This window comes from Phocoena sinus, chromosome 15 (genome assembly GCF_008692025.1).
Source record: "Phocoena sinus isolate mPhoSin1 chromosome 15, mPhoSin1.pri, whole genome shotgun sequence".
Classification (NCBI taxonomy): Eukaryota; Metazoa; Chordata; class Mammalia; order Artiodactyla; family Phocoenidae; genus Phocoena; species Phocoena sinus.
The window spans coordinates 84,845,559-84,860,006 of NC_045777.1; the positions used below are offsets into that span (position 1 = coordinate 84,845,559).

The window sequence follows — 14,448 nt, forward strand, 5'->3', positions numbered from 1 at the left end:
GGGAAAGAATCTGAAGAAGAATATATATACACACACGTGTGTATATGTATGTGTGTGTGTGTGTGTGTGTATATATAAAGCTGAATCACTTTGCTGTACACCTGAAACTAACAGAACATTGTAAATCAACTATATTTCAATTAAAAAAAAAAACCTAATGAAATCTGGGAAAAAGAAGAAAGTGGATCTCAGCAGCAAAGCTCCATTTGCTCTGAACCAGCTTGTAAGCTCTCCTTGTCAGGCTAGAAATGAGAAAGGAGCCCATCATCATGGTATTTATTTAGCCACACCTGGAGGCTACAGCCAACTGAACAAGGCAACAGAAGCCAATGAGACATGAAATAGTGGAAGAAAGAGACAAAAATAATCATTATGTGCAGGTGAAGATTATGACCTAGAAAACGCATCTGAAAAGTGAATTTAAAAACTGTTACTAGAAATGGTAAACGTGGCTGGATACGAAATTAACATTTTATTCCAGTACCGCAAAAATTACTTATTAATTACAAGGAGAAAAAACAGTTAACTGTTTGGTGGAGTAGCCTGACAACACCTAAACCAAGTGACCACATCGAGAAGGCCCCATGCGCCTGGGTGACACCCCCCAAAAGGACACACGACCCCTTCCTAGCATTTCAGCCAAAGATGCTTCACCAGAACCTGATCAGGATGTTGTCAGATTAGACAAACCTAAACTGAAAGACATCCGATAAGATAACTCCTGTGGACACGAGCAGGGCTGAGGGGATGGGCACCTGAGCGCAGCCTCCAGCCTGGATCCGGCCTGGACGGCGCAGGAAACCACGAAGGAGGCCGCCAGACAACTGGCAGAAGTGGCATCTGGGGTGAGGATGTGATAAAGCGTCACAGTTACTGTGACGTTTCCTGAACTCACTGCCAGGACGGCGGTTATGGAAGCATCCTTGTTCTGAGGAAATACAGACTGTAGTACGAAGGCAGAAGAGGCCCCTCTTTCCTACCCGTGAGCACTGACCCTTCAGAAAATAACGAGGGAAAAAAGATCCAGCACATTAACCATCCCCTAAAGAAACATATAAAATGCCCAGGATTCAGCGTAACAAGAAACATGGGGGCTCTGTGTAAAGGGAGCCAGGCACACAGGGGTGCTGGCTGTGGCCCGTGGCCGTGTGCGGTGAACAGCGCGCTGTGCAAGCCGCCTTAGGCTCTTGTGCCCTGTGGGAGCCGGTCAATGAGTGGGTGCGGCCGTGCACCGGGGAAGACTTGACCGACGGGAGCCTGGGGGGTTTGGCTACAAACGGAGCGGCTCCAGTCTCCTCGGGGCCAGCCCAAGCCCATCACACGCCCCCGCACAACCTCCCGGCAGGCCTGGTGTAGACACCACTGCCGCCAGAGGCTGAGCTAACCAGCGGGTGGGGACGAGGGGACATGACACCGGACAGTGCCGGCCTGGTTCCCGGCATCGGCACCACTGATCAGAAACCCCTATTTTGTACTTTCCACGAGCAAGCTGTTGGAATGGACCCTTCCAGCTGCCTGCAGGCCACACAAGGTCAGGTACATGGGTAAACGCTCAGCCGACGCTTAGCGCCTCCCAAGGGCCAGGTGCGTGCTGGCCCTGGGGACACAGCGCCACCCTCACGGAACCTCCAGCTCCCTGAGCGGGACAGACACGGACCAGCGCTCTCACGGTATGGCGGCTGACCCTGGGAAGCCCCGAGGGCTTGACGCGTGGGCCCCATGCGGGCACACGGGGCAGCACCACCCGGTCCGAGCAGGCGTCCACATGGACAGGCGACAGGCACACGTCCGCCTGCGAAGGAGTTAAAAGTCTGCAAGGACAGAAACGTAAGCACTGGCGTTGAGGAGTTGGACTCGCAGGGGATCCATCCGTAACCAACACGTACCGTAAACCCAGGGCTATGAAGGGCCAGGGAGAGGGTTTTTTTTAATTTCCCTCAAAGCTGCAAATCTGTCTCCATCTTTACCTGCCATTCACAGGGGTCGTGTCTCAGACCCTCTCACTTTCTTCCTCTGGCGTCAAGAACAAGGGCAACAAAGGGAAAAACGGAACCGTCCATCTGGACTGGGTACAGACAGGGAAGGGGACCCCTCTGCGGAAGGGCTGCTTGCCCCGCACACAACCTGACCCCATGGCCTGGACCAGGCCTTCCCGTCCCTGCACCTCGAAGCGCACGGCGGAAAGCAAGACTCGTGCCTCGGAGGCGAGTGGGTAAACTGAGGCAGCGGCCACACCCCTGGGCTTGGGCACCCATGGACCTACCACGTCCCCAAGAGCACCCGGGGGGCCTCGGCACATGCAGTCAGTTTAACTTAAATTAAACTGAAAAATGAAATAAAAAATTAAAATTCAGGGACTTCCCAGGTGGTCCAGTGGCTGAGACTCGGCGCTTCCACTGTAGGGGGCGCGGGTTTGATCCCTGGTCGGGGAACTGAGATCCCACACGCCGCGCGAGGCAGCCAAAAAAAAAAAAAAAATTAAAAAAAATTAAAATTCAGTTCTTTGGTCACATTCGCCACAGTTCAAGCGTCAACAGCCACGCAGGACCCGGGCTGCCCTGCTGGCCGCTTCTATCATTGCAGGCCGTTCCAGACTCCAGGAGATCCCTGCCCGGCCAACCAAGGGTGGGCAGGCCTGGAAAGTCTGCTCACACCGCAACGCCAGAGAAAAACAGAATTGCTGAGCGAGTGGAACAATCAGCCGAGTCACGCTGCAGGCCAGGACCTAACAGGGCAGCAAGCGCTCCTGGTCAACGCGGAATCAGTCCAGGAGCTGGGCACTCTGAAGGGAAGGTGCTTTCCTCCGGCTGCGATGAGTCACTGTTCCCTGCGTCGGGGACGTAACTGCCAAGCAGACCAGATATTTACATCCCCACGGGTGGAGGTGGAGGAGAGCACGGACTTCTGCTGTGCGATCTTCCTTTTCACGTCGCCCCGACGGCTCCAGCCTGTCTGCTCTGTCATGTGCTTTGTCACTAGTATCATCGGATTTCATTCTAACATCCTTTCAAAATCAGCTCCGAAAAGTTACTAAATTTACAAATTATTTTTCACCGAGGAAAGTTCCAGCCAAGACTTCCTGGTAACACACAGGAGGCTCCTTAATTTCCTCAGTAAACTGTATCCAAACCACACTCGGGAGGGAGGATTTCTGGGCAGGCTTTCTACAGACAACAGCCTGGCCCCGGGAACGTGCGTTCATCTGCGGGACTCATGCCCAGCTCCCGAGGCTGGTCTCCCCGCAGCTCACCCCGAAACCCAGCGTTGCGGGTGCCCCAGCAAAGGTACACCCGCCACATCGGGTCAGCACCACCCACCTTACATGACAATTGGCACAAAATCCCAACGGAAAGATATACACTCACTTTTTGAATCCTATATGCTGCTCCCCAACCAAACACAATCTGTGAAACAGAGCACTGCAAGTGGGGGGCGGCAAGGGAGGCATCCCAGCACATATGATGTTACAACCGTCCACCTGGAAAACAACAAGCCCCGCTGGTTTTCATGATACAAGTCACAAAAGGCAAAGCTTTTTCAGCACAGACGAAAAATGTGTTTTATCCTATATGTGATACTGAGTTACTGGTGCCGGAAGGAAGAAAGAGAGAGAAAAAGACCGGATTGGGAAGGGGTAGAATAAGGTTTACGTTTATCAAAAGGGGGCCGAGTTGTTCACAAGTGTGCTCAGAAAGGTTACCCAAAAAACCCCAAAAAAGGAATAATGTCCATAAAAGCCCGTTTTGTCACTGACATCCCTCGAGGGCTGAGTCACTCCGTGTCCACCCACTTCACTCTGCTGTTTCCTGGTGGGTCCACACCCACGGCTGAAGGGAAAAAGCAGGGGTGTCACCCAGGAACCCCAGAGCACCCTGCTTGGCTGTGGGAAAATAACAGAAATAACTGACAAGCTGGATAGTTCCACCTGAAATAAGAATTGATTGTAGATACAAAAAATACTAAATTTAAGCCAAATTATGCCACCAGATGCTAATAAAGGTCAATGACAAAGTTATGACTTCTTTATTTCTACAAAATGTACTGTCACTCAACTTTTAAAGCGAATTTAAAAAGCAAATTACATCAAAAAGCCTGATCCTTTCATAGATTTCTATTTTCAAAACCATGAATTGTGGGACTTCCCTGGTGGCGCAGTGGTTAAGAATCCGCCTGCCAGTGCAGGGGACACAGGTTCGAGCCCTGTCGAGCCCTGGGAAGATCCCACATGCCGAGGAGCAGCTAAGCCCAGGTGCCAAAACTACTGAGCCTGTGCTCTAGAGCCTGCGAGCCACAACCACTGAAGCCCGCGCGCCTAGAGCCCGTGCTCTGCAACAAGAAGCCACTGCGATGAGAAGCCCGCGCACCACAACAAAGAGTAGCCCCCGCTCGCCGCAACTAGAGAAAGCCTGCACGCAGCAACGAAGACCCAACACAGCCAAAAATAAACAAATAAATAAATACATTAAACAAAAATGAGTTGTTGGGTTCAAGGGGATCAATTTAACTACCAATCGAAGATAAAACATTTGTGTAGTAAGATATACGGACATTAGATCTACGTAATTCAATCAATATTTTTCTCAATGACTAATGCAAGAGGTTACAAATTCACACATGGGTAAAAGATTTATTCAAAATGCAAGAGAAAGCAACGGATTTCACGGAGTTTCACCAAAACTCCACTGATGAGGTTTCAGATTCCATCCTGCAATTAACGTTTAAGAAACTACTACTGTCCAGTTCTGGAGAGGCATCAAAGAGCATCCACAATTTCCTGAAAGGCTACTACAACACTCCTCCCTTTCCCAGCTACATATTTCTGTAAGGCTGGATTTTCTTCATATACTTCACTGAAACAACGTATCACAACAGACTAAAAGCAGAGGCAGCTATAAAATTCAGCTGTCTTCTATCAAGGCAGACATGAAAGACATACCAAAAAATGAATACCCCTATCCTAACTTCTTTTGTTTGAAATACAAAATAGACTGAGCTATTTTTTCATAAAAACTTATTTTTGAAATAGGCTTATTATTGCTATTTTTGAATAGATTAATATATAGAGTTTAATTTCTCAGTTCTAATTTCGAATGAGGTAAGTGTAACAGACAAATCCCACATAAACAAAAGCTCCCTGGGCTCCCCAGTAATGGGTGAGGGCCCCAAACCCTGAGAGTTGATGGACTAAACAGAGGTACGGGATGCCCAGAGGCACCTCTGCCCAAAGGCAGCCGCGTACCTTGAGACGCAGGTGGCAGGTGAAGGGAAGGCCTGCAGAAGCGCTGGGACCTCTGCTAAGGGATGAACGCCAGCAGCCGTGGGCAGCAGGGTGGTCAGAGCTCAGCTCTACACGCACACGTCAGGGGAAACAAATGGTTAAACACGTCACGGGTGACTAAGGGCAAAAGTTCCTTCTTAACCAAGTCATGGACAAACTGTCCAGACTGAAAATCGTTCTCAGGAGAGAGAAGCCGCGTATTTGCAAGCAGCTCAGGATTTAGCGCTGGAACCGTCAGGTCTAAGGGAGGCAAGCCCCGCACTGGCTCACCCCCATCGCACCCAGGGAAAGAAAGCCTGTGATGTCCACCTCAGGGGTGCAGCCACAGCCCGTCACCACCAAACCAGCCGGGACACCTAGTGCTCTGCAGAGCCCTGGACAACACCCAGCATGCCTCCCTGGCTTCCCTTTACACGGTCATGAAACACGTGCACACAGGCAACACCCAGCATGCCTCCCTGGCTTCCCTTTACACGGTCATGAAACACGTGCACACAGGCAACACCCAGCATGCCTCCCTGGCTTCCCTTTACACGGTCATGAAACACGTGCACACAGGCAACACCCAGCATGCCTCCCTGGCTTCCCTTTACACGGTCATGAAACACGTGCACACAGGCAGATTACATTTTTCTTTCTTTTTAGATCAACTGGCAACATCTTACCAGAAAACTAGAAACTCGTGAAAAGCGACGGCAGCAATGAAAATTAACTACAAAATCTCCTAACAAGTCACGATGCAAGGGCCTATTTTCCAGGAAATCAAAGTAAAAGCAAGTTATAAAATCCTCTCATTTTAATATGAAATCCTTTAAATATTCGTTAATTATGGAAACGAGGCATCACTGTAATTCCAGTTGTCATTAATTTAGCAAGTTTATCTCCTGACATTCACAAGACGCAAAAACAGCAAATTACCGTGTCTCCGCATCAAATGCTTTCATTTCAGCACATAATTTTAAACATAGCTGTGTCTTTTTCCAAAGTACTATGAACACCATTAAAACTCTACTCAAGGGCTTCCCTGGTGGCGCAGTGGTCGAGAGTCCGCCTGCCGATGCAGGGGACACGGGTTCGTGCCCCGGTCCGGGAAGATCCCACGTGCCGCGCAGCGGCTGGGCCCGTGAGCCATGGCCGCTGAGCCTGCGCGTCCGGAGCCTCTCCTGCGTACCGCAAAAAACAGAACAAAACAAAACAAACTCTACTCAATACCCTTTTAGCACCTACCAATTCCATTCCTTCATCGATGACAAAGGCTTTAATAAGTTTATTACAAACTCAACACATACGACACGATAAATACCATCCTTCTCATAGACTGATTTTTTAAATACTATAGAAACTTTCTTATATGGGTGATAAGCCCAAAAAACTCAATGCGAACTCAACACTAGAACATAGATTTAATGTACTAGCTCCCAATTTCCTACACTCCTAGAAACCTTTTTTTTAATTAAAAAAATTCTTTTTTATCTTTTAATAGACCTTTATTGGAGTATAACTGCTTCACAGTACCGCCTTAGTTTCTGTTACGCAGCAAAGCGAATCAGCCACATGCAGACACATGTCCCCAGATCCCCTCCCTCTGGAGCCTCCCTCCCACCCTCCCTACCCCACCCCTCTAGGTCATCGCAAAGCACCGAGCCGATCTCCTTGTGCTGTGCTGCCGCTTCCCACCAGCCAACTGTTTTACATTCAGTAGTGTATATATGTCCATGCTACTCTCACTTCACCCCAGCTTCACCCTCCCACCCAGTGTCCTCAAGTCTGTTCTCTATATCGACTTCTTTATTCCTGCCCTGCAACTAGGTTCATCAGTACCTTTTTTTTTTTTTTAGATTCCATATATATGTGTTAGCGTATGGTATTTGTTTTTCTCTTTCTGACTTACTTCAGTCTGTATTACAGACTCTAGGTCCATCCACCTCACTAAAAATGATTCAATTTTGTTTCTTTTCATGGCTGAGTAATGGTCCATCGTATATATGTGCCACATCTTCTTTATCCACTCATCTGTCGATGGATGCTTAGGTTGCTTCCATGTCCTGGCTGTTGTAAACAGAGCTGCAATGAACACTGTGGTACATGACTCTTTTTTTTTTTTTTTTTTTTTTCCGGTACGCGGGCCTCTCACTGTTGTGGCCTCTCCCGTTGCGAAGCACAGGCTCCGGACGCGCAGGCTCAGCGGCCATGGCTCACGGGCCCAGCCGCTCCGCGGCATGTGGGATCCTCCCGGACCGGGGCACGAACCCGTGTCCCCTGCATCGGCAGGCGGACTCTCAGCCGCCGCGCCACCAGGGGAGCCCCCCATGACTCTTTTTGAGTTATGGTTTTCTCAGGGTATATGCCCAGTAGTGGGATTGCTGGTCCTATGGTAGTTCTATTTTTAATTTTTTTAAGGAACCTCCATACTGCTCTCCATAGTGCATTTATCAATTTACATTCCCACCAACAGGGCAGGAGGGTTCCCTTTTCACCACACCCTTTCCAGCATTTATTGTTTGTAGATTTTTTGATAATGACCATTCTGACCGTCGTGAGGTGATATACCTCGCTGTAGTTTTGACTTGCATTTCTCTAATAATTAGTGATGTTGAGCACCTTTTCATGTGCCTCCTGGCCACCTGTATGTCTTCCTTGGTGAAATATAAACCTTTTTAAAGAAAGTCTTTAACAAGACACAGCCTAACTCTGAACAAATACACGTGACACACAGTGACCGCCAACTAGCAAGAAAAGCAGAAGACAGCTTTTATTTAGAGAAAATGCCACATTTCGTATTTTGACCACACCATCCAGATGCGGCCTACGTCTAAAGCTCCGTTCCCGCCACGGCACGTTCCCCGCACCCCTGACCCCCCCAGCTTCATTCTGCGTGGTTATCATCCCTCCAGCTTCCAGACGCACTGTCTCTTCTACCCCGTCGCTAGATCAGAACGTTCTTCCATCAGAAGGTCTTTCAGCTGAATCTCTTCCTCGCCAGTCCCCGGGCCACCCTCCCGCAGGTCCTGCCGGGTCAGGCCTGAATGACCAGCTGGCTCCGTGGCCCTCCCAGCTCTGAGCAGGCCCACACATGTCACTGCCCCCTGGTCACCGCTCTCCTCTCCACGTGGAAACACAGCTGGCACGATCTCAGTCTCTACATCTTCAGCCACTGGCGACAGACTGATCTGATGCCCTCTCTTGCCCCAAGCGCACCCCCAGCTCAGCACACAGATACACTCCTGAACCCACCACCCAGCAAGAAGGCTTCGGGTCACGGAAGGACCCCGTAGCGCCCAGCAGACTGGGGAGGCACAGTGAGCAGGGTGGGGGAGAAAAGGAACACTGCTGCTGTTTCTGGGACGCTGGGCCCTGAGGCATTCGGCAGACACCTGCTGTCTCCACTAAGTCTGGGGCATTTTCCAGTTAATTTCAATATAATCTCAATCTGAGAACTACTGTAAGATGGTTAGTAACAAAGTCGATGTTCTTCACAGGACCAGTTGGAAGAGCAATGAGAAACTATGTCCTGTATGTTTTCACAAGGCCTAAACAATTATTTATGTAGTGAAATGCCTTGGTGGTCACTGTTAATTACTTTTATTAACAGTGCGCGTGTGGAGGCCGTGATCCGTAACATCTGCCGTTCAAAACATGCCTTTCAGAGGGCAGAATGCGTCAGCATGCTGAGGTACACGTGCTGGCAGCCAAAATGAGTGGCAAGAGTGCAGGGGAGGGCTTCCCTGGGGGCGCAGTGGTTGAGAGTCCGCCTGCCGATGCAGGGGACGCGGGTTCGTGCCCCGGTCCGGGAAGATCCCACGTGCCGCGGAGCGGCTGGGCCCGTGAGCCATGGCCGCTGAGCCTGCGCGTCCAGAGCCTGTGCTCCGTGACGGGAGGGGCCCCAACAGTGAGAGGCCCGCGTACCGCAAAAAAAAAAAAAAAAAAAGACTGTGGGAGGAGCTTCCCTGGTGGCGCAGTGGTTGAGAGTCTGCCTGCTAATGCAGGGGACACGGGTTCGAGCCCTGGTCTGGAAGGATCCCACATGCCATGGAGCAACTAGGCCCGTGAGCCACAACTACTGAGCCTGCGCGTCTGCAGCCTGTGCTCCGCAACAAGAGAGGCCGCGACAGTGAGAGGCCCGCGCATCGCGATGAAGAGTGGCCCCTGCTTGCCACAACTAGAGAAAGCCCTCGCACAGAAACGAAGACCCAACACAGCAAAAATAAGTAAATTAATTAATAAACTCCTACCCCCAACATCTTCTAAAAAAAAAAAAAGTCCTGGTGTAGGTAATGGCCAAAAGAATTCAGAACACGGCAAATTAAAAAAAAAGAAATAAAGAAAAGAGACCGTGGGAAAGTGTACGGGACAAATGACCCTGTTTCCTCATTGAGAAAAGAAAAAAAAAAAGAGTGAGATGAAGCCTATAGATTGAGAGAGATGGGAGAGATATGCCAACCAATCATAGTGTCTGGACCTGATTTGGTTCCTGATTAAACAAACACACTGCAAGAAAAGAAAAAACCAAATTCATGAGATGGTAAGGGAAATCCACATCCATTGGAAGTTTGATGATAGTAAGAAATTGTCATCAGTTTTCTAGGTGTGATAAGGACATTGTGGTTAGGTTTTAAAAAGGGGATCTTTACCTTTTACTGAAATATTTACAGATGGAGTGATAGGACATTTGTGATTTTCTTCCAAATACCTGGGGGTCGGGGGGTGGGGGGGGACGAAGATGAAACAAGCTTGGCCACAACATGGTAGCTGTAGAGGCTGGGTGATGGGCACGTGGAACTCACTCCTCTGTTTTTATGCTTGAAACTTTCTGTAATAATTAGTGTTGAAAAGAAAAAAAAAGAGCCATGCTCATCCCAGAAAATTTGGGACACAAAGTAAAAAGAAGAAAAGAATCACATACATCTTACCACTCACAGAAACCACCACAAACGGAAGTCTAGTTTTTACTGTAATTATTCATATAGTCCATGCTTATTTTATAACAGTATCAGGAAAGAAGGTTGGAAGAAAGAAAGGAAGAGCAAGTACAAGGCTGTGCTGGGTCTTTTTCCTGTAGTTCACAGATTACGTCTAATTCAAACTCCAAATCTGCTGGTATCAAGACCTACAGTCACACACACGAACCATGTCCACCCGCAGACCCAGGAAGGCCTGCTGACCACCCACCTCGGAAACCCACTAAGTTGGTGACACTGCTTCTCCTCTGGGGAAGCTGCAGATTCACTCATGGATTTTTCATTCAACAAACGTCAACTCCTCTGTGCGCACCTACTGCCAGCCAGCTCCCGTGCTGTGTCTCCACTTAAAGATAAAAAGTGCCCAGCCCAGCCCTGGGGAACGAGGGCCGGAGAATCGCACAGGAGGGGCTACACCAGGACCTGCTGCACCTCCCTCTGCATGCACCCACAGTCATGGATCAAGGTCAGCTCTAAGTTGTGTCATGTGGAATTTTTTCCCTACCAGTAATTTCAAAATTATTTCATTTTAGTTTTCGAAAAACTTACTTGTAGTCACAAGTGTGGGTGGACTCTGGGGCTCCTCTCCACCTAGTGCTTCCCTGAGTCCCGGGTGGAAAGGGAGGGGCGGCCTGGGGAGCCGTGCCCTGGGGGCGCTGGAGGGGGGATGCGGCCTCACAGGGCAGGAAAGGGTGAACCGCTACAACGCAAGGAAGAGCTCCAAGTCTCAGGCAGCTGTAGCCACAAAATGCACACAACAAAATTCCAACATGGATAAGAACTCTGAATTTATGGTGGAGAAATTCACAACTTCGAAGGCTCATGGCAAAACTGTGCACCAACGCCTGAGAGGAAACAGACAGTTAACTGCTACCGTTCTTTGAAAGTCAGCACTGAATTTCCCATTTTGAGGTGACAAGAACGTACACGTCCAACTTCCTTCCTCTGCATCATTAGCATTTCTTGATTACTCTCCACGTGGTGGGCCAAAGCACCCTGATCTAATTCTAAAAAGCAGCTTCCAACAGCCTGTCCTACAGATGCTACCACCTACAGGTTTAGTTTTCTCAAATAAAAAGAACATAAAACCGCTCGGACTGCTAACATGTTTGTCCACGGGCTCTGACGGTTTCAGAAGCAAAGTGCCCTCTGCCGGGAGGGCAGACACGGGCATCCACGTGGTGTTTCTCCGCCAGCATGTTTCTCCTGTTCCTGTAAATTCTCCAGCGCCGCCTGCGCGGCTGTTGCTCAGAGCACCACTGAACTTGAACCCAGCCAGACGCGCACCGTGGGCAAAGCCCCAGCCAGAGGGCAGGGGACATCTGGGCTGCTGGCTACACGGGCTAGGAAGGCAGCGTGAACACCAACCACATTTCATAAACAAGGGACTCGGTACTCGCACGTGATCTGAGGACTCTCGGGCTGAAATGTCCTACCCTTGAGTTAGAGAAAAGAGTAGCTGGGGCCTCTTTGGGGCTGCACCCTCTCAACAGCTAGGCAGGGAACTGTGAAAACAGGGTTGCTGGATGGACGCCCGTACAGAACCTGAATTATAAAAAGAGGCCTGAGCAGAACGGGCCTCTGAGAGCCACCAGGCAGGCCAGGGAAGGGCAGGGAGGGGAAGGCGCTGTTTACCTGTCACTTTCTCACCGTGAGGGACTGGACCCAGAATGCATTTAAGGGCCCAGAAACGCAGAGAGTGTGTAGGTCACAGAAAAGGCAGGACAGAGTAACAGCAGCCATGGGATAAAACAACTCTGTCATTCACCAAGTCCCGATTTTACAGAAACACACACACACCTTTCACGTTTGGAGAACAAAGTCTGTATACGCACCCCCCCCCTCACGCCCCGAACACCAGTGAGTCATCGTTGATGTTGAAAAGTATTCAGTACAATACTTACAACCAAACGTGCCAATACCCTCGAAAGGGGAGATGGTTACAGAAACAGGCAATCACCCCGGCAAAAACTCTCTGGACCCAGGGTGCTTATAAAAGCGAGAGTAATTAGTCAGAGACAACTCTGGAACCCAAGCACGCTGAAGAAATATAAACACTGCTGAGGAGTTAGAAGCAACTGCTACACAGAAAAAGAAAGTGCCTAAGGACCGCATGAGTAACCAAACAGGCTTTCTCCTGATCAAAAGATCTCCGGAAAGCAAGATCTCCTGGGGCAGAGCAGCTGCCCCGGGAACCGGAAGAGCCCGGGAACACGAGGATGTTGCTAAAGCACCGTGGGGCATCCGCGGCCTGTCCCCAAGCGCGCCGGGTCCCCCTCTCCTTACCCTGCCTCCCCGCCCGGCCTCTTCCCCTCCTGCCCAGGAACCCCAACTGTGCGGTGAACGCCCCCAGCGCTGGCGACCCCAGACCTGCGTCCTCAGGTCCACTGAGGAGAGGGCACTTCCTGTCCCGACCCCAGCCCACTCTCCGGCCGTCCCCTCCCGGCCCAAATTCACAGCTGGCCCCTATGGCCGGGGGCACTGCCGCTGCCCCCAGGGACCCCGCACCTCCCGGAGCGACACCGCCTGACGCCAACCCTTCTCCGCGGGAGTGCGTTTGGCGCCGACCCGGGTCCAAACAGGGTGGCGGGGAGACGGCGACCCTGGTGTCCAGCTTGGGGAGGGGCAAGGGCGACCCTCGGGGCCCGGTCCTCGGGGCTCCCGGGGCCGTCCCCGGGGGTCGGGTTGATCTCGGGCCCAGGCCCGGCGGGGGGCGGGGCGGGGGCGGGGGTGACCCGGGGCCCGGGCCGGGCGGGGGCCGCGGCACTCACTGTTTGGGCAGCTGCAGAGCGGGCGCGCCGCGACGCTGGAAGGCCCCGTCCACGAAGACGCCGTTCTTGCCGAGGCACCGCAGGTAGAAGTGCGGCTCCTGGAAGCTGAGCTGCAGGTGGCGTCGCGAGATGAAGCTGGACAGGCCCATGCTCAGGTCCACCGAGCCCTGCGACGAGTTGCGACCGATGGTGACGCTGGGCTGCCGCATGAGAAACTCGAACTCGCGGCCCTCCAGGCGCGCCAGCGCGGGCCCGGGGCTCCGGCGCACCGAGGCGGCCGCCGCGGCCACCAGGGCCTCGCCCGCCGCGCCCCCCGCGCCCCCGGCGATCGAGCCCGGCGGCGGCGGGGGCGGGGGCGGGGGCTGGGCGGGCGGCGGCGGCGACGGCGCGGCGGGCCCGGGCGCGGGGGCGGCGGCGGCGGGGAAGGCGGCGGCGGCGGCGGCGGCGCAAAGCACGGGGCTGCAGGGTGCCGAGCGCAGCGCCAGCAGGGCGCGGGCCCCGCTGTCCTCGCCGACTTCGGCCATGTTCGCACAGCTCCAAGCGGCCTCCGGCGGCGGCGCCGCGCAGGGGGTGGGGCTCCGCGGGGCGCGGCGGGAGCGGGATCCCGGTCCGGATCGCGGCGGAGCGGAGCCTGCGGGCCGCGCTCCCCGCCCGCCGGTGCTCGCGGGGGCGCGCGGGGCGGGGTGGGGGACGGTGTCCGCGCCCGGCCAGCCTCGCCGGCCCCCGGGTAGCGCCTCGCCCACCGCCCCCGGCCGTGGGCTGTCCCTTCCTCCGTCCCGGGACTGGGGCGGGGAACCCCCGAAAAAGTCTCCCTGGAAAGTTTTGATCCTGAGTCACTCACTGGAGAAGGGACAACTGACGTCAGCAGTCTCCGGGGCCCTAGTTGGCTGCATCCGCCAACCCTAAAGTGCGATACTTAGGCACCCAGTTTAAGGGGTTTCCAGCTGTAACTGAAGTTTGCCTAGAGATGCTTGCGATCCCTGATGCCCCGTGTTCCTTTTTGGAGTCATACATTCGCTCAACAAGTATCTAGACAAGTATCCTGGGACCCATACTAGGGCCCGGTGCAGTCGCCCCTGGCCCTTTACACCTCTTACAGTCTCATGGGGGAAGGCAGACGCCTGCAGAGGAGTCTTCTGTGAAAACGCAGACTTGGCCACCTTAGGCATCCTTCGGATCCCGCAATGCTTCATGCATTCCTAATTCAGCCAGGGCCCCCTACAAAAAGGTGGCAGTGTCTGCACACTGCCATCATTTAATAATTATTGAGCCGGAGAAAACAGACCCTCCCTGGTAGAGCTTACGGTGTACTGGGAGATGCGGACAGGAATCAAGTAACATTCTAATAAATACATACAAAATTACATCTGTCTCAAGTCCCGTGAGGCACTGTTGCCCAGTGACATGTGTAGGGAGTGTGGCCCCCCTAGGGTGGGAAGCT

The 14,448-nt window shown here is 52.4% G+C and overlaps 1 protein-coding gene across 1 annotated transcript in view; it reads right to left on the reverse strand.

Moving 5' to 3' along the window:
* The window catches only part of FOXK1 (forkhead box K1), a 61,892-nt gene extending 48,358 nt beyond the window's left edge, over positions 1 to 13,534 (reverse strand). Inside the window, exon 1 of the mRNA XM_032604847.1 lies at positions 13,008 to 13,534. Within this exon, the coding sequence (XP_032460738.1) occupies positions 13,008 to 13,531 (524 nt within the window). The 5' untranslated portion in view covers positions 13,532 to 13,534. The remainder of the gene's footprint in view (positions 1 to 13,007) is intronic.
* Between the last annotated feature and the right edge of the window lie 914 nt (positions 13,535 to 14,448).